The 27,469-nt window shown below is 38.7% G+C and overlaps 1 protein-coding gene across 1 annotated transcript in view; it reads left to right on the forward strand.

The window, feature by feature from the left end:
- LOC123237274 (tyrosine-protein phosphatase non-receptor type substrate 1-like) overlaps window positions 1–27,469 on the forward strand; it is a 78,991-nt gene that overhangs the window by 37,007 nt on the left and 14,515 nt on the right. Inside the window, exons 4-6 of the mRNA XM_044664094.1 lie at window positions 13,228–13,542; window positions 18,396–18,722; window positions 23,898–24,002. Coding sequence (XP_044520029.1) covers window positions 13,228–13,542; window positions 18,396–18,722; window positions 23,898–24,002 — 747 coding nt within the window. The remainder of the gene's footprint in view (window positions 1–13,227; window positions 13,543–18,395; window positions 18,723–23,897; window positions 24,003–27,469) is intronic.

Below are 27,469 nucleotides of genomic sequence, written 5' to 3' on the forward strand. Positions count from 1 at the left end.
TAAATCAATTGTACAAAAAATCAAGCCATCTCCCAATCGATAAATGGGCAAGGGACATGAATAGGCAATTCTCAGATAAAGAAATCAAAACTATCAATAAGCATATGAGAAAGTGTTCTAAATCTCTAATAATTAGAGAAATGCAAATCAAAACAACCCTGAGGTATCACCTCACACCTAGCAGATTGGCTAAAATGACAACAAAGGAGAGTAATGAATGTTGGAGGGGATGTGGTAAAATTGGGACATTAATGCATTTCTGGTGGAGTTGTGAACTAATGCAACCATTCTGGCTGGCAATTTGGAACTATGTTCAAAGGGCTTTAAATGACTATCTGCCTTTTGACCCAGCCATAGCACTGCTTGGATTATACCCCGAAGAGATAATAAGGAAAAAGACTTGTACAAAAATATTTGTAGCCATGCTCTTTGTGGTGGCAAAAAATTGGAAAATGAGAGAATATCCTTCGATGGGGAATGGCTGAACAAATTGTGGTATCTGTTGGTGATGGAATACTATTATGCTCAAAGGAATAAAGAACTGGAGGAATTCCGTGTGAACTGGAATAACCTCCAGGAATTGATGCAGAGTGAAAGGAGCAGATTCAGGAGAACATTGTACACAGAGACGGATACACTGTGGTACAATTGAACATAATGGACTTCTCTACTAGCAGCAATGTAAGGATCCAGAACAAGGCTAAAGGACCTATGAGAAAGAAAACTAGCCACATTCAGAGGAAGAACTATGGAAGGAAAAACACAGAAAAAAATAACTGCTTGAACATATGGGCTGTTGGGGATATTTTTGGGGATGTAGACACTAAATGATAACTCTAGTCCAACTATCAATAATATAGAATTAGGTCTTGATCAATGATACATGCAAAACCCAGTGGAATTGTGTGTCAGCTATGGGGGGAGGGGTTGGAGGTGAGGGAAAGAACATGAAATATATAACTAGGGGGAAATATTCAAAATTAAAATTAAAAAAAATTAAACAAGGTCCATCTTTTTAATATTAATTCTTCTAATGATGAATAGTGTGAGTAGTAGAACTACATAGTTGCTGAAGTATTGAAGAAGGCAATGAGGAGATGTATGGTCTGAAGAGGCTGCAATATATTACAAATAAGGAATTACTAAGGAGAAGCAGTTGAAAGGGTGTCACCAAAAAATTATGAACAACAACAACAAAAAAGGAGGGCCAGTCATATTGGGGAAATGAAGGAGAGTCAACTGATGGCCCCCAAGGTACCCTAATGCCGAACTTGAGGAAGGTCCTTGCAGCATGTTGGGAGAATAATAATAATAATAATAATAATAAACATTTATATAGTACCTTAAGGTTCATTCTTCACAATAGGCTTGGGAGGCAGGCACTATTATTATTATCATTTTATAAATTATAACTGAAGCAGACAGATGTTAGATGACTTGCCCATGATCTCACAGCTAATAAGTATCTGAGGCTTGATTTGAAATCAAGCCTTCCTGGTAAGGTACTCCATTTACTATGCCACCTAACTACCTCTAATATACAGGATGCTCTGTGGCACACTTATGGAAGGACATAAATAGAGTTGGGCCAGATGGATCATGATCTCCATAGTTAGAAGTAATAATAAGATCACAATAGGATCTGTTGAAGCATTATAGTGAAGGATGAATTGAAGAAGGTAAAAAGTGGAAGCAAAGAGTCTAATTAGGAAACTACTATAAGAATCTGGGTGGGGGGGAAGTGATGAGAGCCTAAATGAGGGAGGTAGCCCTAGGGATTGAAAGAAGGGGATGGATGTAAGAAATACTGTGGAAGTAGAAGTGATAACTCTTCACAACTGGTTGTGAAGATAAATGAGAGAAAAGGAAGAGAAAAGAGTCAAGGATGACTTCAAGGCTAAACTGGGTGATAGTATTGGGATTGGAGGGATCTGAGGCTAGATGGTGAGTGCCATTTTAGACATGCTGAGTTTGAAATTCCCATGGGATTGTAAGAATTTAAAATTTAAGTTTTTATGCTAAATACATGAAGTTTTTATGGGATACTCAAGTGGAGATGTCCATCAGATATGGAACTGGTGCTCAGAAGAAAGAATGGGACTAGATATGAAAATTTAGGAGTCATTTGCAGAGAGGTGATCCTTGAAAGAATAATCCTTGAATTCATGGGAGCTAATGAGATCCTTGAGAACATATAACAAGCAAAAGATGAAATATCTGAGGTAGCAAAGGTTTGCTCTTTTAATTATATCTATTTATTAAACAATGTGTGCCAGTTGCCTAAGAAATTGGGACCAGGCCCCTTTCTCAATATAGGACTAGACTCTAAACTTTTATACATTAAAAACAATTAATCAAATAAGTCCAATTAATTAAGAGTAAATAATACAACATTAAGTAATTCTGATTTCTAATTGGATGAAAGATTAGGAACTTTCCAAGTTGGATAGGAGAGAGTGAACAGGAACAATTCCCTGAATTCAGAAAAGAGGTATCCTACTCCTCCCAAGTAAGTGTCTGTAAATAATCAAAGGAACATAGAAAATAATAACTGATCACTATGGGGCCAGTTTTCAGATAAGACATTTGGTTTGCTTGAGATGTACACTTCTAAGAAAATTCCTTACATCAGTCTTTAGATCTGACAACCTTTCTGGTCAACATAACCTGGGGTTGGTTAAGGGTCTCTAAAGAGTAGGTACAAGTGATACAGTTTCCCTGCCATGCAAAGCTAGGTTCAAACAACACAATAAGATTTTCCCCCAATTCCCACAACTGAATAAACTTTTCTCACAAGACAGAATTCAGAGTAGGCCCATAATTGAATAAAAGACTTTGGGAGTAGGGGGTAAAGATGACACACAAAACTGTCTTAAATTAATTGAAGTTATCTTTTTTAATTAAATTTTATTTTGTTTCAATCAAGAAAAATCTTCCTTCTTTCCCTCTCATCTCTTTTTCCTCTCCCCCAATCAAGAAAGAAAGAAAATCAAAAAACTTTACTAACATGTACAGTCAGGCAAAACATTCTCATATTGGCTGTGTTCAAAAATATCTATCTCAGTCTGCACTTTGAGTCCATTACTTCTTTTTCATGTTTTATCACAAATCCTCTAGAATCATGGTTGATCATTGCATTGACCAGAATTCCTAAGTCTTTAAAAATTGTTTGTCTTTGCCAATATTGTCACTGTATAAACCATTCACCTGGATCTGCTCATTTCACTCTGCTTCATTTCATACGTGTCTTCCTGGATTTCTCTAAAACCATTCCCATCACCATTTCTTATAGCACAATAGTATTCCATCACATTCATATACCATAATTTGTTCAGCAGTTCACCAGTTGATGACATCCCCACAGTTTCATTTCTTTGCCACCACAAATATAGGTGCTATAAATATATTTTGTATCCTTAGAGTTCATTTTGCTTAAGGTAAATTCCTAATCTACCCTTCCCATTTTTTAAAAAAGAAAAATTATTTACTTATTTTTAGCACTATTTTCTTTTCAAATTGAGTTCTAAATTCTTTCCTTTCTTCCCATTCTCCCCCCACCCACTGAGAAGGCAGGCAAAATTATATCAATTTTATGTGTGAAATCATGCAAAACATATTTTTCCATATTAGCCATACCATAAAAAATAAAGCAAGAAAATTATACTTCAATTTGCACTCAAAGTTCATCAGTTCTCAAGAGGTGGATAACATTTTTATTTCCTGTCTTTTGGAATTATCTTGGATTATTGTATTGATTAGAGTAGCCAAGTCTTTCCCAGTTGATCATCACTGCAACATTGCTGGTACTATGCACAATGATCTCCCGGTTCTTCTCACTTCACTTTGCATCAGTTCATATAGGTCTTGCCATGTTTTTTCTGAGATCATCCCCTTCATTATCTCTTATAGTACAATAGTACCTCATCACATTCATATGCCACAATTTATTTAGTCATTTCTCAGTTGATTAGTATCTCCTTGACTTCCAGTTCTTTGCCACCACAAAAGGAGCTGCTACAAATATTTTACACATTTTATGTCCTTTTCCTTTTCCTTTGGTCTCTTTGGGGTATAGACCTAGTAGTGGTGTGTTTGTTGCTATTTGCCCTTCATTTTTTAAGAAAATCAATGACGTCAAGGGATGATTTGTACATGAATTGGAATTAAATGAGCCACAGTTGCATATTCATCAGCCTCACTCTCTCTTCCACAGTCATCTAAGTCCAGTAATAACCCAAAAGTCAGGACAACTGGTGGTGGCCTAGAATGCAGTGTATGATCTTGGCTTCTTCATTGTCTAATCAAGTTCTAAGTACTCTACAGCATCTGCTTCAGCTGCCTTCGTGGCCATTGGAACAAATTGTTCTTATCTGTTTATTCCACCAGGGGGAAGTCTTCATATGCCTGGGGCAGACATCCCCCTAACTTACCAATGGGTTTATGGCCCATCAGTTACCCTCAACCTGGTTTAGCCCAGTTAAGATAGTTTTACCAGGGTGTGACCACTGCACAGGCTACAATTTGAAGCCAAAGATGAGAAATAAGTGCCAGGTAGACACCAAAAGTAAAAGACCAGCCCTAAAAAGGACTCAGCAAGCTCTCCCACTAGAGTTGCTAGTTCTCCTTGAACACTCATAGACCCCTAGTAGTGGTATTTCTGGGTCAAAAGGTATGTACAATTTTATAAGCCTTTGGACATACTTCCAAATTGTTCTCTAAGATGGTAGAACCAGTTCAGGACTCTACCAAAAGAGCATCAATGTCCCTATCTTCTCTCATCCCCTCTAACATTTGAAATTTCTTATAGGTATGATGTGGTACCACAGAGTTATTTTAATTTGCCTTTCTCTAATCAATAGTAAATAGAGCATTTTTCATATGACTATAAATAGCTTTGATTTCTTCTTCTGAAAACTGCCTTTTCATATCCCTTGACCATTTAAAAATTAGGGAATGGTTCTTATTTTTATAAATTTGACTCAGTTCTCTATACATTTAAGAAATAAGAGATTTATCAGAGAAACTTGGGATAAAAAGTTTTATATTTATTCCTTGTCTATAGTACCTTTTAGCAAAATAGTTTGCCTGATTATCTCTTTTTGCTTTATTTAAGATTCTTGATTGCTACTGCTACTTTTTACTTTGTCAAATCATAATAAATTCTGCTCCAGCCTTTAATTTTAACTTTGCATGTGTTTTTCTGTTTCAAATGTATCTCTTGTGAGCAAAATATCATTTGATTCTGTTTTCTAGTTCATTGTTATCTACTTCCGTTTTATGAGTGAACTCATCCCATTCACATTCATAGTTATGATTACTGACTGTGTTTCCCTCCATTCTATGTTCTTCTGTTTATCCTTTTCTCTTTTTATCCTGCCCCTCCTCAAAAGTCTATTTTGTTTCTGACCACTGAATCCCTTAATTCAACCTCCCTTTTATCTCCCTAATGGGTAATATAGATTTCTATATCCAACTGAGTATGTATTTAAAAAAATGTTTTATCATTATTTTATTTTAGTAACAGATTTCCACATGAATTTACCAAAGTTTTATGATTCATGTTGTCTCTCTCCCTTCTTCTCTTCCCCTTTCTGGAGTTGACAAGCAATTTCAATCATGGTTATACATGTATTATTCTACAATACGTTTCCATATTATTCATTTTTGTAAGTGAATAATCTTGTAAAACCAAAAGCCCAAATCATATACCCAAATAAACAAGTGATAAATCATATGTTTTCCTCTGCATTTTATGCTCCAACATTTAATTCTCTAGAGGTGAACACCATTCCTTTTTATAAGTCCCTCAGAATTGTCCTGGATCATTGTATTGCTATTAGTGGCAAAATCTATCACATTTGATCATCCCACAATATTTCAGTTATTGTGTATAATGTTCTCTTGGTTCTGCTTATTTCACTCTTCATCAGTTCATTTAGGTCTTTCCAGCTTTTTCTGAAATCATCCTGTTCATCATTCCCTATAGCACAATAGTATTCCATCACCATTATGTGCCACAGTTTGTTCAGCCATTCCCCAACTGAGGGACATCCCTTTAGTTTCCAATTCTCTGCCACTACAAAAAGTGCAGCTATAAATATTTTTGAACAAACACATTTTTCACATTTTTAAAAAAATCTCTTTGGGATACATACCTAGTAGTGATTTTGCTGGATCAAAAGGTATGCATTCTATTATAAGCCCTTTGGGCCGAATTCCAAACTGCCCTCCAGAATGGTTGGATCAATTCACAACTCCACCAGCAATGCATTATTAGTGTGCCAATTTTGCCACATACCCTCCGAAATGTATTATTTTCCTTAACTGTCATATTGGTCAATCTGATAGGTATGATGTAGTACCTCAGAGTTGTTTTAATTCACATTTTTCTAATCAGGAGGGATTTAGAACATTTTCTCATATGATTATTGATAGCTTTGATTTCTTCATCTGAAACCTGCCTGTTCATATCCTTTGACCATTTATCAATTGGGGACTGACTTGGATTCTTATAAATTTGACTTAATTCTTTATGTATTTATCAGAAGAATTTGTTATAAATCCCCTACCTAGGGGCAGCTGGATAGCTCAGTGGAATGAGAGTCAGGCCTAGAGACAGGAGGTCCTAGGTTCAAATCTGGCCTCAGACACTTCCCAGCTGTGTGACCCTGGGCAAGTCACTTGACCCCCATTGCCCACCCTTACCACTCTTCCACCAAGGAGCCAATACACAGAAGTTAAGGGTTTAAAAAAAAATCCCCTCCCTCCCCCAGTTTGTTGCTTGCCCTCTAATCTTGGTTGCATTGGTTTTGTTTGTACAAACCCTTTTTAATTTAACGAAATCAAAATTATTCATTTTACATCGTATAACGTTCTCTCTTGTTTAGTCATAATTATTCCCTTCTCCATAGATGACAGGCAAATTATATTACATTCCCCTAATTTACTTATATCTCTATTTCTGTTTAAAACATGTAGCCATTTTGACTGTATCTTGGTATATGGTGTGGGATATTAATCCAAACCTAATTTTTCCCATACTATTTTCCAATTTTCCCAGTAGTTTTTGTTAAAAAGTGAGTTCTTATCCCAAAGGCTGGGATATTTTGGATTTATCAAACACTTGATTGCTGAGGTCATTTACCTCAAGTCTATTCCATTGATCCACCCTTCTATTTCTTAGCCAGGGCCAGATTGTTTTAATGATTACTGCTTTATATTACAGTTTAAGATCTGGTACTGCTAGGTCATCATCCTTCACATTTTTTTCCATTAGTTCCCTTGATATTTTTGACCTTTTGTTCTTCCAGATGAATGTTGTTATTATTTTTTCTGGTTCTTTAAAATAGTTTTTGGTAATTTGATAGATATGGCACTCAATATGAAAATTAATTTAGGTAGGATTATAGTTTTTATTATATAAGTTTGGCCTACTCATGAGCAAGTAATGTTTTTCCAATTGTTTAGATCTAATTTTATTTGTGTGGAAAGTGTTTTGTCATTGTGTTCACATAATTCCTGCAACTTGGCAAATAGATTCCTAAATATTTTATATTGTCTAGAGTGATTTTAAATGGAAGTTCTCTTTCTAACTCTTGCTGGTGAGTTTTGTTGTTATTTTGTATCATGAGACTTTGCTAAAATTATTAATTATTTCAACTAATTTTTTGTTTATTTTCTAGGATTCTCTAAGTATACTATCATATCATCTGCAAAGAGTAATAGTTTAGTTTCCTTATTGCCTACTTTAATTCCTTCAATTTCTTTTTCTTCTCTAATTACAATAACTAGCATTTCTAGTATAATATTAAATAACAGTGGTGATAATGGACATCCCTGCTTCACTCCTGACCTTATTGGGAAGGCTTCAAACCCATTGCAGATGACAGTAGCTGATGGTTTTAAACTACTTATTATTTTAAGGAAAGGCCCATTTATTCCTATACTTCCTAAGACAGGAATGTGGGTTGTATTTTGTCAAAGGCTTTTTCTGCATCTATTGAGATAATTATGTGATTTCTATTATGATTATTGATATGATCAATTATGCTGATGGTTTTCCTCATATCAAACCACCTTGCATTCCTGGCATAAATCCCACCTGGTCACAGTGAATAATCCTTGGGATATTTTGCTATATTTGCTATGCTAGTATTTTATTTAAGATTTTTGCATCAATGTTCATTAAGGAAATTGGTCTGTAATTTTCTTTCTTGGTTTTTGGTCTTCCTGTCTTAGTTATTAGCATCATATTTGTGTCACAAAAAAAGAATTTGGTAGGACTCCTTCTTTACTTATTTTGCCAAATAGTTTGTATAGTATTGGGATTAATTGTTCTTTAAATGTTTAATAGAATTCACTTGTGAATCCATCTGGCCCTGGGGATTTTTTCTTGGGGAGTTCATTGATGGCTTGTTCAATTTCTTTTTCTGAGATGGGATTATTTAAGTATTCTGTGTCCTCTTTTATTAATCCAGGCAATTCATATTTTTGTAAATATTCATCCATTTCACCTAGATTATCAGATTTATTGCAAATGAGTATGTATATAGAACCACTTCTGATGAGAGTAAGGTTCAGGTAATGCCCTTCTCTCCCCTTTTTCCCTCTCCACTGTAAAAGTTCTGTCTCGTATGTCTCTTTTCTATGAGAAAATTTTCCCCGTTCTGCCTCTCCCTTCTCCTTTCTCCCAATTCATCTCTTTCTCACTCTATTTTTGGTAGGGAGAGATCATCCCAAAATATTTGACTCCTAGTTGTGTAGACTCCTTTTAACTGCCCTACTAATGATAAAAGTTCTTAGGAGTTATAAGTATTACCTTCCCATATAAGAATATAAACAGTTTAACTCTTTTGAGTCTTATGATTATTCTTTCTTGTTTACCTGTTGTGTGTTTTTTTTCCATCAGGAATGCTTGAAAATCCTCTATTTCACTAAAGAGCAATTTTCCCCCCTGAAGGATTATGCTCAGATTCGTTGGGGATTCTTGGTTATAATCCTGGCTCCTTTGCCTCCAGAATATCTTTTTCTAAGCCCTTTATTCCTTTAATGTGGAAGCTTCTAAATCTTGTTTAATACTGAGTGGCTCCACTATATTTGAATTGTTTCTTTCTGGCTGCTTATGATATTTCCTCCTTGACCTAGGAACTCTGGAATTTGACTGTAACATCCCTGGGAGTTTTCATTTGATGATCTCTTTCAGGAGCTGATAAATAGATTCTTTTCATTTCTATTTTACCCTCTGGAACTAAGCTATTAGGGCAGTTTTCCCTTTATAATTTTTTGAAACATGATGTCTAGGGACAGTTAGGTGGCTCAGTGGCCTAGAGGTGGGAGGTCTTGCATTCAAAACTGGCCTTAGACACTTCCTAGCTGTGTGACCCTGGGCAAGTTACTTAACCCCCATTGCCTGGCCCTTACTGCTCTTCTGCCTTGGAATCAATATACAGTATTGATTCTAAGATGGAAGGTAAGGTTGAAACCCTGAACCCACTGTCTCTAGGCCAGGTTCTCAATCCACTGAGTCACCAAGCTGCCCCCCAGACTCTTTTTTTGTGTTTTTGTTTTGTTTTGTTTTTAAACTTTTAACTTCTGTGTATTGGCTCCTTGTTGGAATTGTGGTAAGGGTGGGCCATGGGGGGCTCAAGTGACTTGCCCAAGGTCACACAGCTGGGAAGTGTCTGAGGCCGGATTTGAACTTAGGACCTCCCGTCTCTAGGTCTGGCTCTCAATCCACTGAGCTACCCAGCTGCCCTCCCAGACTCTTTTTTTGATTGTGGCTTTCAGACAGTACAATAATTCTCAAATTATACTGCCTTGTTTTATTTTCTGATGCTTTATTCTTTGTTGTTTTTCTGATACTGTATTTCATTTTCTTCTATTTTTTCATTCTGTTGACTTTGTTTTATTATTCCTTGATGCCTTATGCAATCACTAGCTTCCATGTACCCAATTCTAATTCTTAAGAAATTATTTTCTTCAATGGATTTTTGCATCCCTTTTTTTATTTATCTAGTTATGATTTAAAAAGAGTTCTATTATTCATCAAATTTCTCTGCCTCTTTTGCCATCAAGCCAATTCTATTTTTTGAGATGTTATTTTCTTCAGTATTTTCTACCAAGGTCTTTTTAAAAAATCTTTACCCTCTGTCTTAGAATCAGTACTAAGTGTTGGTTTTCCAAGGCAAAAAAGCAGTACAGGCTAGTTGATTGGGGTAAAGTGACTTGCCCAAGGTCACAGAGGTAGGAAATATTTGAGGCCAGATTTGAATCCAGGACCTCCTATCTCCAGGTCTGACATTCTATCCACTGAACCACCAGCTGCCCCTGTTAATTCTCTTTTCATAATTTTCTGGTCTGAGAGCTCCTGAAGCTGCTATCGTAGCTTACCTCCAGGGCCTACTGCAGAATGTGGTGCTCTCCTAGAGACCTCTCCTACTGATTTTTGTAGTTTCTTTTGGCTGGAAAATAATGTCTCATTTTGACCTTTTATTGGCTCTGCCACTCCAAAATTTGATTTGAGGAGTTATTTTAAAGCGGGGAATGTTGGGAGAGTTCAGCTGGATTGCTACCTATACTCTGGCATCTTAGCTTCACCTCCTGAAGAATTATCTTGAGTAAGAGGGACAAGACTTGTTCTCCCTGGCCTCAGGAAATAGAAATAGGAGCAATACATAGAAATTGCAGAAGCAGATTTCAACTCATATAAAGAAAAATACCCTAATCAGAGATGTCCAAAAGTGGCCTGGGTTACCTTAAGAAGTCATGAGTTCCCCAGCACTTTAGATTTTTAAGAGTGGCTAAATGTGAATAAGTTGTAGGGGAGATTCCTTCTTAGGTATGGGATTGGCCTAAATCATCTTAGAGGCTTCTTCACACCTTGATAGGTTTAAAGCAGCATGGGCAGCCAGGAAACATCCTCATCTATAAAATAAGGATAATAATAGCACTTACTATGCAGTGTTATTGTGAGATATTGAATGAGATAATAGTGATAAAAAAGGATTTAGTACAGGTATAGAAAGACTTTTTTTTTCTCTACCTCTCACCCCAAACTCCCAATCACAGGAAAGTGAAGGGAGAAACTCTTGTAATAAATATGCATTGTCAAGCAAAAACATTCCACTTAAATTCTTCTTCTTGAGTCCATCAACTCTTGGTCAGGAGATAGGTAGCCTTCTTCCTAATGAGTCCTTTAAAATTGTGATTGATCACTGAATTATTCAGAGTTTTAAAGTCTTTCAGAGTTATTTGGCTTTTCAATGTTGTTATTTTGAAAATCATTCTCATTCTGCTCCCTTCACTCTGGCTTGTTCATGGAGGTCTTCCAGGTTTCTCTGAAACCTTCTGACCTGAGACACTTGGTAGCTTTGTGACCCTGGGCAAGTCACTTAACCTCTATTTGCCTCAGTTTCCTCATCTATAAAATAAGGATTATGGTAGTGCTTCCTATGTTGGGTTGTAGTGAGACATTGAATGAGATAATATTTGTAAAAAGTGTTTAGTACAGTACCTGGCATATGATAAGTGCTTTATAAATACTTATTCCTTTTCCCCTCCCCATCTCTTTCATCATTTCTTTTTTTGAATTTTTTTATGGAAGGCAATTTGGAATTATACCCACAGGGCTTTAAAAGAATGCATGCTGTGGGCAGCTGGGTGGCTCAGTGGATTGAGATCCAGACCCAGAGACGAGAGGTCCTGGGTTCAAATCTGGCCTCATACACTTCCTGGCTGTGTGACCCTGGGCAAGTCACTTAACTCCCATTGCCTAGCCCTTACCACCCTTCTGCCCTAGAACCAATGCATAGTATTGATTCTAAGATGGAAGGTAAGGGTTTAAAAAAAAAAAAGAATGCATGTCCTTTGATCCAGCAATAACATACTAGGTTTGTGCCCCAAGGAGATAATAAAAAAGGGTTGTACAAAAATATTCATAGCTGCACTCTTTGTGGTGGCAAAAAATTGGAAAAAAATGGAAAATTCCCCCCAAAATTGGGGAATGGCTGAACAAATTGTGGTATCTGATGGTGATGGAATATTATTGTGCTAAAAGGAATAATGAACTGGAGGAATTCCATGTGAACTGGAAAGACCTATAGGAATCGATGTGGAGTAAAATGAGCAGAACCAAGAGAACATTGTACACAGAAACTGAAACATTGTGGAATGATCAAATGTAATTGAATTTGCTACTAGTAGCAATGCAGTGATCCAGGATAATCCCGAGGGACACATGAGAAAGAACACTATCCACATCTAGAGAAAGAACTGTGGGAGTAGAAACGCAGAAGAAAAACATATGATTTGTCACATTTGTATGGGTATACGATCTGTGGTTTTAGTTTTAAAAGATTGCTCTGTTACAAAAATGAATAATATGGAAATAGATATCAAGTGATAACATGTGTATAACCTAGTGGAATGGCCTGTCAACTCTAGGAGGGGGGAGAGAAAAGGGGAGGGGGAGAAAACGAATTATGTAACCATGGAAAAATATTTAAAAATTTATATATATATATTTAATTTATTTATATATATTTATATATATATACATATATATTTAATTTATTTCATTAAATATTTTCCAGTTACACATACAAAAATTTTAACATTAAAATTTTAAAATGTTGATATCCAAATTCTCTTCCTCTACCACTCCCTCACCCCACTATTATATCAGTTAAAATGTGAAATTATATAAAACATTTCCATATTAGGCATAGTACAAAAGAAAACACACACCCAAACATAAGGAAAAAGGAAGAAACCTTTCATTTTATAGATGAGGAAAACTGAGGCCCAGGGGGGTTGAGTGACTTACACAAAGTCATCTGAGCAATAAACATCCAACAGAGGAATTGAACCTGGGTCTTCTGACTCCAAAGCCAGTGTTCTTGCCATAGTTTTTAGCAAAATAAAATGGACTGAGGAGACCGAAACATATTTTCTTTTCCTCAACACTCTCAGTCAAGAAGTACTATATATAAGAGAAGTTTATGGCATTGATAGGTGCACGTTTTTGCCACTTCTACTGTATTTATAGTTTTTAAAAAGCCCTTTTCTGAAACTGATAGAGAATTAAGATGAAGCCAAGTAGCAGTAATTTAAAGAAGCAATGAGGGATTGGGCATTGGTAATGATTCTCTTGTATTTTCTTGATATTTTTATTAACTGTTTATTTAGAACTTTAATTTCAATGTATTTATTAATTGTTTCTATCTCCAGCCAAACCTTCTTCACCTTTGGTGTCCGGCCCCAACAAGAGAATAAACATTGAGCAGATGGAGAATTTCACCTGTGAGTCACATGGCTTCTCTCCCAAAGATATCGACCTGAAATGGTTTAAAAATGGGAATGAGATTTCCACCTACTGGACCAAGATTTTCCCTGAGAATGAAAGCGTCTCCTACAATGTCACCAGCACAGCTCGGGTGAAACTGGAAGCTACCGATGTCCTCTCCGAGATCATCTGTGAGGTGACTCACAAAACGTTACAGGCTCCTCTTCGAGGGAAAATGAATTCGTCCAGCATAATCCGAGGTAGGTGAACCTTTGCCCTGCACACATTCCCCACTTCCTACCCTATTTTCCCTAATTGGTTCTGGAGCATAAGCCTGACCCTTCTTTAGACCTGAGCAGGGATTGTCTTCTGCCTCTCTTTCTATCCCCAGCCCTTGGCACAGGGCCTGGTACATAGTAGGCATTCACTAAATGCACTAAATGACTGATCAGCTTGAACCAGAGTTGCTTCAGAAAGTTGACCCTTAGCTATTAATCGTGAAGCCCAAAGAGAATCTCCTGAGATTTGGTTCTGGGAACTGCCTTTCCATATATCTCTATTCCTTACAACATCCCTTCTCCTGTCCCTGAGTTCACTCTTAATCAAGATAACAACATGTCCCAATCCACCGAGAGCTCACAGGGCTTTTCTCTCCTTGTGTTACAGATGTGTTTATAGATGAGGAAGTGGAAAGCTTAGAAATTCAAAGTGATTGCCTTGGGGGGGGGGGAGTCACACATCTAGTAAGTTTTATAAATGGAGTCAAATCCAGTTTTCCTGATCCCCAAACTAGTGATCCTCCCATGATACCATGGAGTTGCTTTCCAATTCAGCATTGGACATGAGGTTCTTGAGAGTCCCGGAGCCTTTGCCCTCAGAATGCCAGGAAAGCAGAGGACAAGGAGATAGAGGAATATGGCATAGTGGGGAAAAAGAATTAGAAGACTTGGGTTAACACCTGTTATTTGCCACGTCTTTGACCCTGGGCAAGATGTTGAACCTTTCTGAGACTATTTCCAGATCTGTAAAATAGGGCATAACAATACTTGCTTTTATCTGGCTCCCAAAGCTATGGTGAAAAAGATGATGTAGAAACCAAAAGGACTCATGTGAGGTGGGTTTTGTCATTATCCCTTTTAACAAATTGGGGGAAATGAGGCAAACAGATTCTCCCAGGATCACATAGTAAGTATCTGGCACCAGATTTGAACTCAAGTCTCCAGGCCCAGTTCTTTATCCACTGCACCTTGATCAGGAGTCTCAAGTGGTGAGGAAAGGGTATTTTTAGTGTTTTGATAGCATTGGGGGACTTCAGACTCCACTGGGCACACAGAATTTCCAATGGAAATACATCAATCAAGGCAATGAGCAAGCAGTTGCACTTGTCTTCCTCGCTGGTTTGCAGGGAAGATTAATCTTAAGGATCTCATCGATACAAAGGGTGAACTCTAGCTCAGCAAAGAATTAACCTAAGGTTCCCATAAGGAAACCAAGTCTTCCCAGAGACTGAAACAAAGGAGACAGAGGGTGAGGAATATGAAGGGGGTTGTGCTTAGGGGAGTTGTGTTTCATGTTATACAGAGGTCACTTCAAAGAGGGTCAAAGTTGTGCTGGACTTTCCCAGAGGCATCTAGGTGGTGCAGTGGATAGGATACTGGACCCAGACTCAGAAAAACCCAAGTTCAAGTGTGGCCTCAGCTGTGTGACTCTGGGCAAGTCACTTAACTCTGCTTGCCTCAGTTTTCTATTCTTTAAATGGGGATAATCATGTCATGGACAGGTTCCATGGTTGTTGTAAGGATCAAATGAGATAATATTTATAAGTGCTTTGCATACCTTAAAATGATAAATGAACAGTAGTTATTATTTTTGTATGAGGGGTTTGGATTGTATTATGTCCCTGGTTTACAGTGACCCCTTTTTGCTTTCCCAGACGATCACCCCTGCTCTGGCATTGATTCTTTCCCTCTCCAAAACACCCGTAGTTAAACAATTCAACCATATACTGCTGTGGACCCTTGATGTTCCCTGCTCCACTGTCTGCTCATCACTCGACCTTTTCCAAACTCCAGCCCAGTATTTCTCCCATTCTCTCTATATTCTCTTCTACTGCTCCTACGCTACCGAAAATCTCTTGAAACTATTGCACAACCATACTGTATGGGGCCTTGAATATTACCTGTTTTCCACTTGGCATTCACTGTTGTTTGCAAATTCTTTCCTTTTCCCTGATCGATTGACTCCCTCTTCTCCAGGCCACCTGTACTATGACCTCCCTGTTACCACCCAGCAGAAGACTTTAATTTTGCTTTAATGAAAAAAACTGAAGCTATCTATTCTGCACTCACCCTCATTCCTAATTCCATACTCTGAATTACCTTAACATCTTTCCCACTCTCCTCCATTCCAATTTAGAGGACAAGCTGGCTCTTCTCCCTGCCACCAACAAATTTTCTTTGTATCCCTTAATCCCCTCTCCTTCAGGAGCTTGCCCCTTTGATCATTTCCTCTCCTTCCAGAATTTTCAGCCTCTTCTTCCCTACCAACTTCTTGGCTGCTGTCTTCAAACATGCTTAAATTTCTCCCATTCTTTAAAAACTTTCATTTGACCTTCCCATCCCCTCAAGCTATCGTCCCATATCTCTCCCTCCTTCCACAGTCAAAATTTTTTCACAACCAAATTCCTAAGAAAAAAGGCTATCTCGCTGCTTTCAGTTGCTCTCTCACCTCTAGAAAGTTGGTAGTATAATTCCCATAATTAGCTCTTCTCAGCTACTTATTCTGCTTCTTCCCCTGTTCTAACCTCACTACCTAACTGAAACTGCTCTCTCTAAGGTCATCAGAGATCTCTTTCTAGCTAGATCTACAGGTCTTTTCTCAGTCCTCATCCTTTTTTGACTTTTCTTCAGGGTTTGACACGGTCAACCATACCCTTCTTGCCACTCTCCTTCCTGGGTTTTTGTGGCTCTTTTCTTCCCTGACAGACCAAACTTACTGTTCTCCTTTGCAGGTTCATCCATGTCTAGTCATCTATGCATGGGTGCCCCATAGGGCTATCCTCTTCTATCCCCATACTCTCTCATAGTGATCTTATCTGCTCCTATGAATTCAATTTGTCATCTCTATGTAACTGCCTCCAAAATCCACATTTTCAACCTTCATCTCTCTCTGGGACTCCAATCCTGAATCTTGAACTGCCTACTTAACATCTCTCCTCGGAAGGCCCATAGGGATTTCAAATTCAACACGTCGAAAACTCCTAATCTTTCCAATTTGATCCCTCTCCTAACTTCTCTATTCTAGTTGAGGACACCACCATTCTTCCAGGCATCTAGATTAGTAACCTAGCAGCCATCCTTGAACCCTTCACTCTCAACTCACCTACTCTATACAGTGCATTCTTCTCACCATCCTTCATAATGCCAAGGCATGTCAATTCTACCTCCAAATCTCTGACATCCCTTCCTTTCTCTCTTCCAGGGCTTAGCACAGTGCCTAGCACATAATTAAGGCACTTGATAAGTATTTGTTGACTAAATATTCTCTCTACTCATACTATAAATGCCATAATCCAAGTCTCCATCACTCTTACCCAGTCTTTGGTAGTAGCCTCCTAACTGGCTTCTCTCTATTCTTTCCCCTTTTCTAATCCAACTCCTCAAAAGCCATAAAAGCCATATTTCTATAGCACAGGTCTAGCCATAAGAAGCTTCGATGGCTCCTGATTGTCTTTAGGTTGAAACAAAAACTCCTCTATTTAGCATTTTAAGGTTCTTCCCAATCTGGCTCCAGCCTAACTTTTCCAGTTGATTGCATATTACACTTCCTCTTGCATTCTTTCCTTCAGCCAAACTGGGCTATTTGCTCTTCTCTATATACAACATTCCTTCTTCCACTTCTGGGCCATCCTCTACCACTGTATTTTATTCATAGATATCCTATATTTACTTATTTGTGAAAAGATTCTATTCCCCAGTAACAGGTAAACTCCTAGAAGGAAGAGACTATCTCACTTGAAATTCTAGTGGAGCATCTGACACAGGGCCTGGCATATAGTAGGTGCTTAATAGTTGCTTACTGGTTGATTGCTTAACTATAGGAGGAGTGCAGCAAGAGCCAACATCTGTGAGAAACCAGACTCTCATCACAAGGTTCAGATGCCTTCAAGGATCATCTGATCCTACTTGGCCCCTTCTGCCGAACAGCCAAGTTTCTGTAGACAGAAATAGTTAGATGGACTTGCTTCCTTAATAACCTTTCCATGCCTGGTGTCTTCAAGGGTGTCTGAGATCTGCTCAACCTCAGCCAGTGCCCGTACAAAGGATTCCCTTTCTGAGCATATAACAAAGTTTAGGCCCCTATTTTTAAGATCTCAGATCAGCCTGCAGCCCTGACAGAGCTGACCAGCTCCTGGTTGGGCCTCAGATGTGCTATAGAGTATCCTGAAGACAATAAGAGAGGGACACGGGGTGGCCATGACACAAATTGGTGTCTTCTCCCTGAATCATTCACTTCTGATATCACATCATAATTAGATCAGCTGTCTGTGAGCTTGAATTGTCCTTTAAGTCCTAAACAGCCTGGCATAGTCCTTGAAAAAAGGGTTCTTTTCTTCTCTCTTCGTCCCTGGCGAAGGAGTTTCCCTTAGCTACAAATCTATATGTCCTTTGCTGGCATTGAGGCAAGTAGGTAGTGGGAGCTGGGACAGGAAAGCTGGGCCCCTCTTAGCCCCCAAAATCCAGACTGCCGACAAAAACAGCCCAAATGAACAAAGTTTAATCTTGGGGGAGGAAATGGGCAATTGAGGGAGAGGGACAGACTCCATTCTTAGTGGTTTTCAGTCACTTCAAGTCAACAAACATTTGCAACAAATGATGTGCGGGACACTGCTTAGATGTTGGAGATACAGAAAGAAAAAATAGTCTCTACCTTTAAAGAGTTTACAATCTAATAGGAGAACCTATTGCCCCTGATAATAGAGATTCCCCAGTTAGACCCAGGGACACCCACTACCAGGGCAGAGTTCATTCTTATCCCCTCCCCTATGACTCTGGGATGGTCCGAAGGACTGGAAGCAGACAGGTCTTCATTTGGGCTTTGCCTTTTCTTCTAGTTCGGCCTCAAGTGAACATTCATTCTGAACCACTTTCCATGAACCTCACCAACATCACCTGTGCAGTCTTGAAGTTCTACCCCAACATTGTGAAAGTCACCTGGCTGGAAAATAACACCAAGATTGAGAAAGAGAACATGTCTGAACCCACCAAGAACAAAGATGGCACCTACAGCTTCAACACCTCATTCCAGGTCAACATATCTTTGCAGAAGGAGGCTAAGAATATCACTTGTCTGGTGACACATGATTCCCAGCCTCCCATCAGTAACAGTACAGTAATAAGACCCACACCTCATCCGGAGAAGACGGATAAAACTGAAGAATGTGAGTTCATCTTTGCTTTCCTAAGGAGGCTGTCGCTCTCTGTTGCATGATTTGGAAATAATCTGTATAGATTCAGCCCTGTGGTTCTTTCAGGCCCACCATGGCTAACCTGACCAAGGATGGTGAACAAATTGTCATTAAAATCCTCCTTCTCGTGGGTACAAGGGCTTTTTAGTTAACAAAGCTCTCCAGACCCATCATTCCATCTAGTCCTCCTGACCACCTTGCCCTTTGATGGGGCAGCAGTGACTAGGAAGTGACTTGTCCAAAATTATACAGCTAGTAAGTAAGTAACAGAGCCTGAACTAAAATCTAGACCTTTGATCCCTCATCCAGGGTTGATTCCACTATTCCAAAATGTCATCTAGAGAATGCTGGACCTGTTAACTCAAAGGATTGTTGTGAGGCTCAAATTGTAAAGTGCTTTAGCATAGTGTCTGGCATATAGCGACTTTAGCATAGTCCTTCCTTTTTTGGGGTAAAAAAACAAAAGTCTACCATAATTATATTTGGCACCATTTTAATACTTTTTAATACCTAATTCATTTCAGAAAATTGAATCAGCATGTCACATATTTCTATATGGTACTATAAGGCAGCTAGGTGATAGAGTGGATAGAATGCTAGAGGTGGAGTCATTAAAACTTAATTTCATATCTAGCTTCAGACACTTACTAGCTAGCTGTGTGAGCCTTCACTTGCCTCATTTTCTTCATCTGTAAAATGAGTATAATAATATAATAGTAGCATCTACTTCCCACTTCCCAAGGTTATTAAAGCACTTAGTATGGTGTCTGGCACACAGTAGATGCTATTTAAATATTAGCTATTGTTATGTTTCATCTTTGAAAGACCATAATATTATAGGTCCATAAGAATAGCAGCCTCTCCGTTCATATATTTCAAGAACCACACACAAAATGAACATAATTATAAAACATTTTTTCACACAAATAGACACCGAATCAATTTTTAAAATATTACTTGCTCATGGGTAGGCTGAGCCAATATAATAAAAATGACAGTTCTGCCTAAATTAATTTATTTATTCAATGTCATACCATTCAAACTACCAAAGAATTATTTTGTGGGGTTCAAAAAACTAACAAAATTCATTTGGATAGAACAAAAGGTTAAGAATATCAAGAGAATCAATAAAAAATGCAAAGGAAGGTGGTCTAGCAGTCACAGATTTCAAACTATGATGGAAAATATTAATTATCAAAATGATCTGATACTGGCTAAGAAATGGAGTGATTGATTAATGAAACAGATTAGGTACACAGTTTATAGAAGTAAATGATCATAGTAATATAGTGTTTGATAAAACTCAAAGATTCAAGCTATTGGGGCAAGAACTCACTATTTTACAAAAACTGCTGTGAAAATTGGAAAACAGTCTGGCAGGCACTAGGCAGAGACTAGTATCTCACACTATATACCAATATAAGGGAATAATAGGTATATGATTTAGACATAAAGAATAATGTTATATAATACTTGTATAACCCAGTGGAATTTCTTTTCAGCTCTGGGGTGGGGGAGGGAGAGAACACAAATCATGTATCCATGGAAAAATATTTTTAAAAAATAAAATAAAAATTATAATAAAAAAGACTATCATAAGCAAACTAGGGGATCATGGAAAAGGCTACCTGTCAGATATAATTCCATTATATTTCATATATCAGAATTTGTTTAGGCATTCCCAAAAAGGTAGAAACCCCTTTATCCAGTTTGGGGATATTTTGAAAAGAGCAAGAACAAATATGTTCAAGGCTGTGTAAAATAGTCTCGAAAGAAAAAAGAAAAAACCAGCCCCTAGGGGGCAGCTGGGTAGCTCAGTGGATTGAGAGTCAGGTTTAGAGACTTGAGGTCAAATATGACCTCAGACACTTACCGGCTGTGTGACCCTGGGCAAGTCACTTGACTCCCATTGCCCACTCTTACCACTCTTCCACCAAGGAGTCAATACACAGAAGTTAAGAGTTTAAAAAAAAAAAACAGCCCCTATTTTTAGGAAGCTTACATTATACTTTATATAAATTATCTAGAGTACAAGCATCATTATCCTCATTTTATAGGTAATCAGTAAGCTGGTCAATAAACATTTACTAAGTGTCCACTGTGTGCCAGTCATTGTGCTAGGCAATCTCCACTCATAAGGAGCTTCCATTCTAATGGGGAATGAAGCAAGTACATATATAAATGCATGCAGCATAAGTATTAGAGAGAAATATATATATATATATACACACACAAAGTAGTTGAATACAAGAGAGTGTGAGAAGGAGAGTGGTAACTGTAAAATGGAAATAGCATCTACCTCCTGGGATTGTTGTCAAAATCATATGAGATAATATTTGTAAACCACTTAGCACAGTGCCTGGCACATGGTAGACAATATATACATTCCAGGTCTTATTATTCCATTAGATTATAAGCTTCTTGAGAGCAGGGATCATCTTTTGCCTCTTTTTGCATCCTTACTGCTTCGTCCAATGCCTGGCACATAGTAGGTGCTCAGTAAATATTTATTGATTGACTGACAGTTGGAGGAGGATCAGGAAAGATTTCATGCCAAAAAAAAAGGTGTTTGAGACACGTCTTAAGAGAGGAGAGATTCTCCAGTGCTTATTGGACAGCGGTCACAAAAGCATGGCAATGGGAGACGGGAGGATTATGTGTGAAGAACAGAGGAATCCAGTTTGACTTGACTGAAGAGAGGAAAAGAGAGTAAGTTTCAATGAGTTTGAAGAAATAGGTTGAGATTATCTTGCAAAGGACTTTAAGAGCTAAACAGGTTGTTATGTTTTACTCTAGAGGCAATACTAGGAAGCCTTTGGAGTGGATTAAATTGGAAAGTGTCACAGTCATACCTGTATTTAAGGAAAATTACTTTGGCAACAGTGTAGGGCAGTAATGGGCAAACTTTTTAAAGAGGGGGCCAAAGGAAAGGAAATGCTCATCTGTCAGGCTGTTTCTAAGGCAACTCTTTTGAAGTTTCATTGTATCGGATCCTACTCATTGTAGTCGTCAGATTAGGAATAAGGTCGTGTGGTCGGATAGAACATTTCAGGGGGCAGCATCTGGCCTTTGGGCCATAGTTTGCCCATCACTGGTGTAGGGGATGGACTGGTGCTGGGAGAGACTTGAGGTTGTTGTTCACTCATTTCATTTGTCTCCAACTCTTTGTGACCCTGTTTGAAGTTTTCTTGGCAGAGCTACTGGAGTGGTTCACCATTTCCTTCTCATTTGACAGATGAGGAAACTGAAGCAAACAGGGTTAAGTGACTTGGTCAGGATCACATAGCTAGGAAGTGTCTGAGGCTGAACTTGGAACTCTGGTTTTCCTAACTCCAGGCATGGTATTCTAACTTCTTTGCCACCTAGCTACCCTTGAGATAGGGAGATAAATTAAACTGTTGCTACAATAATCTAGATGAAAGAAGACAAGGATAGTTGTGTTAGTGGAGAGAAAGAGTCAGATCCAAAAGATGCTGTGGAAGTTAAAAAGACAGGATTTGGAAACATTGGATATATGGGGCAAGGGACAGTGAGGAGTCGAGGATAATACCAAGGTTCTGGACTTGAGGCACTGGGAGAAGGAGGATGTTGCCTTCAATAAAAATAAGAAAGTTTGGAAGTGGGGATGCTTGGGAGGATCTGATGAGTTTCCTTATACACAGATTGAGTTTAAGACATCTCTGGGATATCCAGTTTGAAATGTCCAATAGGCAACTGGTGGTATTGTGCTAAGGAGAGAGTGAGCCTGGGGAGAGAGGTAGATTGAGCTGGCGATAGAGATACTAAATGCCACATCCTCTCCAACTATTGATAGTTTTTTAAGTTGGGAGCAGACTTGACCATGCTTGAAAGCAAGAGGAAAGAACTGATCCTTAGGGGCGTATTGAAAGTGGGGAGAGTTATTGAGGATGCAGTTATGTTGAAGAATATTGGATTGGGAGGTAGCTAGGTGGCTCAGTGGATTGAGAGCCAGGCCTAGAGATGGAAAATCCTGGGTTCAAATCTGGACTTATTCACTTCCTAGTTGGGCAACCCTGGGCAAGTCACTTAACTCCAGTGGCCTAGCCCTTACCTCTCTTCTGCCTTGGAACTAATACAGAATATTGATTCCAAAATGAAAGGTAAGGTAGTTTTTTTTGTTTTTTTGTTTTTTTTTAAACCCTTAACTTCTGTGTATTGGCTCCAAGGCAGAAGAGTGGTAAGGGTGGGCAATGGGGGTCAAGTGACTTGCCCAGGGTCACACAGCTGGGAAGTGTCTGAGGCTGGGTTTGAACCTAGGACTTCCCGTCTCTAGGCCTGGCTCTCAATCCACTGAGCTACCCAGCTGCCCCCAAGGTAAGATATTTTTATTTAAAAGGAGAAAAAAAAGCCAGGAGGGAATGAGATCCAGTACACAAGCTAAATAAGGCTTATGGGGACATAAAGCAAGTACTTGCTCCAGGCCACACAGTGATGACTTTTTTTCTTTTTTTTTTGATCCAAACTTATAATTTCGTTGGTTTAGGAAATTCCCTCTACTAGTGAAGATTGCCATTTACTTTGCAGTTATGCTTTTAGAGAGTTGCCTGGTTGCACTGAAAGTTTCAGTGATTTGTCCCTGAATCATACTACCAATAAATGTCAGAAGCAGGATTTGAAATCAGGTCTTCCTTTAATCTAGGATAGCTCTGTCCACTATGCCATTATATCTCTTTTTATTCGTTTATTTTATTATTTATTTCTATTACTTTTTAAATCCTTACCTTCTGTATCAGGCAATCAAGATTAAGTTCATACAGTTAGGAAATATCTGAGATCAGATTTGAAAACAAGACCTCTCAACTCCATGCCTGGCTCTCTAGCTACTGAGCCACCTAGTATGCCCCAATAAAATATCTTTTTTAAAAGTTATGACCAAAAAAGAAAGGATTCCCATGAAAGATTTACATCATTTCTTCTTTATCCTCTTACTGCCTGCATGGTAATATGTGCTCAGTCCAGTGAATCTGTCCACACGTCTTAGAACATCTGAAAACACACATCCAGATGCTCCTGGTTAATGACTCTTATTTAATGTAAAGAAGCATCTTTCTCTCTCTCTCTCTCTCTCTTTTCCTGCATACACAAAACACCTGCTTCCTGTGATTCCTGCAAACTTTTTCATTTCAGCTCCTCCATCCCAAAAAATCTTTATTGCAGTGAGTATAGTGAGCATTGTGTTGGTAGCTCTGCTGATTGCCACCATCTACCTCATCCGAGCCAAACAGAAAAAAGGTAAGTGTGAATTCCCCTTTCCTGTTTTCCTCTTCAAAAGCATGAAATGTTTTTTTAAAAATCTAGACCTAGATTTCCTTGACGTAGACAACTCCTGGGGAAAAACCCCTTCACCCTTCTATCAATGCAAATGAACAATCACTTTGCAACCTATAGTCTTAGAACTTGGAACTTAGAACTTAGAACCCAGGCAGCTCTCTAGGACTATATGTTGCAAAAAAAATTTGCCAATCTACATTAGTAGAAGTTTTCCTACTGGGAGTTTCCTACACTGATGAGATACCAAGGACAGCACCTCCCCCCAAAAAGAATAAATAAAATATCAGCATTGGAGGAGGCTATAAAATATGTAATGTTGATACCTAGATTGTCATTGGAAGCTAGGTCCTTTCAAATCGGAGATCCTGGGAATCGAAGGAAACTTAGAACACTGAGAGTTAGAATGACTGTTGTAAAGTGTTAAGAGTTAGAGAGGACCGTGGAGGTCATTTCATCCAGTCTCCCTTCATTTAGCAGATGTGGAAATGGGGCCCAAGGCAAAGAAACAATTTGCCCAAGGTCACTAATCTTTTCTCAGGCTGTTCAGCCGGCAGCATCCCAGAATGGCAGGACATCCACTCATCGGACCGTGGGTCGTGGCCCACACTGTCCTTGACATGATTAGGATTTGTCTCGTGACCCTGAGATTTCTTCAATTGCTATCAAATGTACCCTTTGGATATTATGTCTTCAGGAGGCATTCTGACATCCAAAATCCATTTTGTTTGCTACTTGGATGTGGTGTGGTATCATGGGGGACTTGTTGGAATAAGAAGGTTTGAATCCAAGAACTGGCCAATGGTATTTGCCAGCGGTGAGATCTCTTTGAGCCTCGGTATCCTCCTATGACAGTGGTTCCCAAACTTTTTTGGCCTACCACCCCCTTTCCAGAAAAAATGTTACTTAGCCCCCCTGGAAATTAATTTTTTTTTAATTTTAATAGGAAAATAAATGCACCTGTGGCCATCACCACCTCCCTGGATCACTGCAGCACCCACCAGGGGGCAGTGGCACCCACTTTGGGAATCACTGTCCTATGACAAATAGAAGGGAAGAGAGAGTCAAATTGTTTTCTAAACCCTTACCTTCTGTCTTAGAATCAACCCTGTGTATTGGTTCCAAGGTAGAAAAGTGGTAAGGGTAGGCAATGGGGGTTAAGTGACTTGCCCAGGATCACACAGCTAGGAAGTGTCCAAGGCCATAATTGAACTAATACAGAATATTGATTCCAAAATGGAAGATAAGGTCTTTTTATTTAAAAGAAAAAAAAAGCCTGGAGGGAATGAGATCCAGTAGACAAGCTAAGTAAGGCTTGTCTCTAGGCCTGGCTCTCTATCCACTGAGCCACCCAGCTGCCTCCAAGGAGGATAATTCTTGTGCTTCCTACCTCATAGCTCTGTGAGGACCAAGCAAACAAAATAAAGCATAAATAAAATATATATATGCATATATATAACATAACTGCTTTATATGCTGGAACTGCTGCTGGCACAACATGGGGTCTGTGAAATTGGGTGAATTCAGCTGCAGGTGCATTGGGTTTGGGGCATCATTTATACAGAATGTGCGGGGCATCTGGCCAGAAAAGTTCCTCCGTGGTAGCAGCTTGTACTGATTGACAGTTTGCCTTCTGAGGAAAAAATTTTGAGGTCAATTTGCATCTGAGCCTAATCACAGTAATAAATCACACTTATATTGCACTTCAAAGGGTTTCAATGGGCTTGAGGGAATTGTCATTTGATTCCTCACACCACCACTAGTAGGTAGGTAGCTAGGGCAAGTATTTTATAAATGGGGAAACCGAGACTCAACAAGTTGAAGGGATTTACCTGTGAGGCTCAGAGCTGGAAGTAGGACCTGCACCTTTTTTAACCCCTGCCTTCCATTTGGGCCAGATTTGAACTGAGAACCTCTCATCTCCAGGCCTGCCTCTCTACCCACTGAACCACCTTGCTCCCTCCCTGTCCCCCTACCCCTTTTTAAATTCCAAATTCTTTATACCACCCTGGCCTTTGGACCCTGGACCTCAACAAACTCAGCCACTTCAAATTAGCCTCATAGAGAGTGTTAGTCCTCTCAGCACACTCTGTAGATGCCCATCCACTTTTGATGTCCACCTCCCCCATAGAAAGAAGGGATTGGAATAAAAGCTCTCTTATCCCTTCCAGCTCTAAATGTGAGGATCTTTTGCTCCCTCCTTAATTCTTGGGAAATGTATTTCTCTTCTTTAATAAAGTTCCCAGGGTAAGAGGAGCTAGAAACAACCCTTTAGATTTCACCCTGAGTCCTGCTTCCCTCTGCCCCTGCCCCCAGGATGGAGAGCTGCAAGGAAGAGAGGAGAAGCAGGCCTGTCTGGGGCATGACAAACAGAGCTTTCCTCATCCGTGCATCAGGCTCTCTGGCTGGCAGAATGTGCAGATGGGGCACCTGTGCCTAGTCGTACCCTGGGCATCCTTGTATACCATTCTGCCAGTCTGTATCCCCAGAGAATCTGGCTCTGCTGTCCCACTTTGTATTAAGAAATCACAGAACGTTAGAGGCAGAAGGAATTTTAGAACAAGGGATGAGAGAGGTAGAAAGGACCTTAGATCATAGAAGGAAGAAAACAGGAAGCAGCAGACCTAGCAGGGACCTCAGTCACTATTTATTCCAACTCCCTCCTTTTACAAAGGGGGAAACTGAGTCAGCCAACAACCTTTTATTTTTATTTTGCCAATTACATGTAATAACGGATTTCCATGTAAGTTTTCCAAATTTTATGATCCAAACCAGCAAGCATTTCTTAAAGGCTTTCTAGGTGCCAGGCACTCTGCTAAGTCGTGGAAAACTTGATCAGCCTGCAAACAGGTAGAAGACCCTGGGACAGAACCCAGAATTCCTGATTTCCTTTTTGTTTTTCCTATCTACACCATGCTACATAGGAACTCAAGATGACTTGAGTTCAAACCTTGCTTCAGATGCTCCCTAGTTATATGATCCTAGGCATGTCACTAAACCTCTCGGCCTCAGTTTTCTTATCTGTAAAATAGGGATAATAATAGCACCTGCCTTACAGAGCTGTTGTCAGGATCTAATGAGATAACATGTAGAGAGCTTTGCAAACCTTAAAGTGTTATATAAATGTATTATTGTTGTTGTCGTAGCTATCATATATGTATTATATATATATTACATTTTATATATTATTATATTATATAATATTATATATATTATATGACCCAGTCAGTAGACTCCTGTGACTGTTAGGCATCTCCTTTGATGTTTTTAGCACCACTAAATATATTTGTAATGATAATAGTTATCATAATAAACATATCATGATATTATCATTATGCTATCAAAATGTAATTATATATAGATATCCTTCTACATTATCTCATAATATGTAGTGACAATAATCATAGACATAATAATCATTATTTAATAAC

This window comes from Gracilinanus agilis, chromosome 2 (assembly GCF_016433145.1).
Source record: "Gracilinanus agilis isolate LMUSP501 chromosome 2, AgileGrace, whole genome shotgun sequence".
Lineage (NCBI taxonomy): Eukaryota > Metazoa > Chordata > Mammalia > Didelphimorphia > Didelphidae > Gracilinanus > Gracilinanus agilis.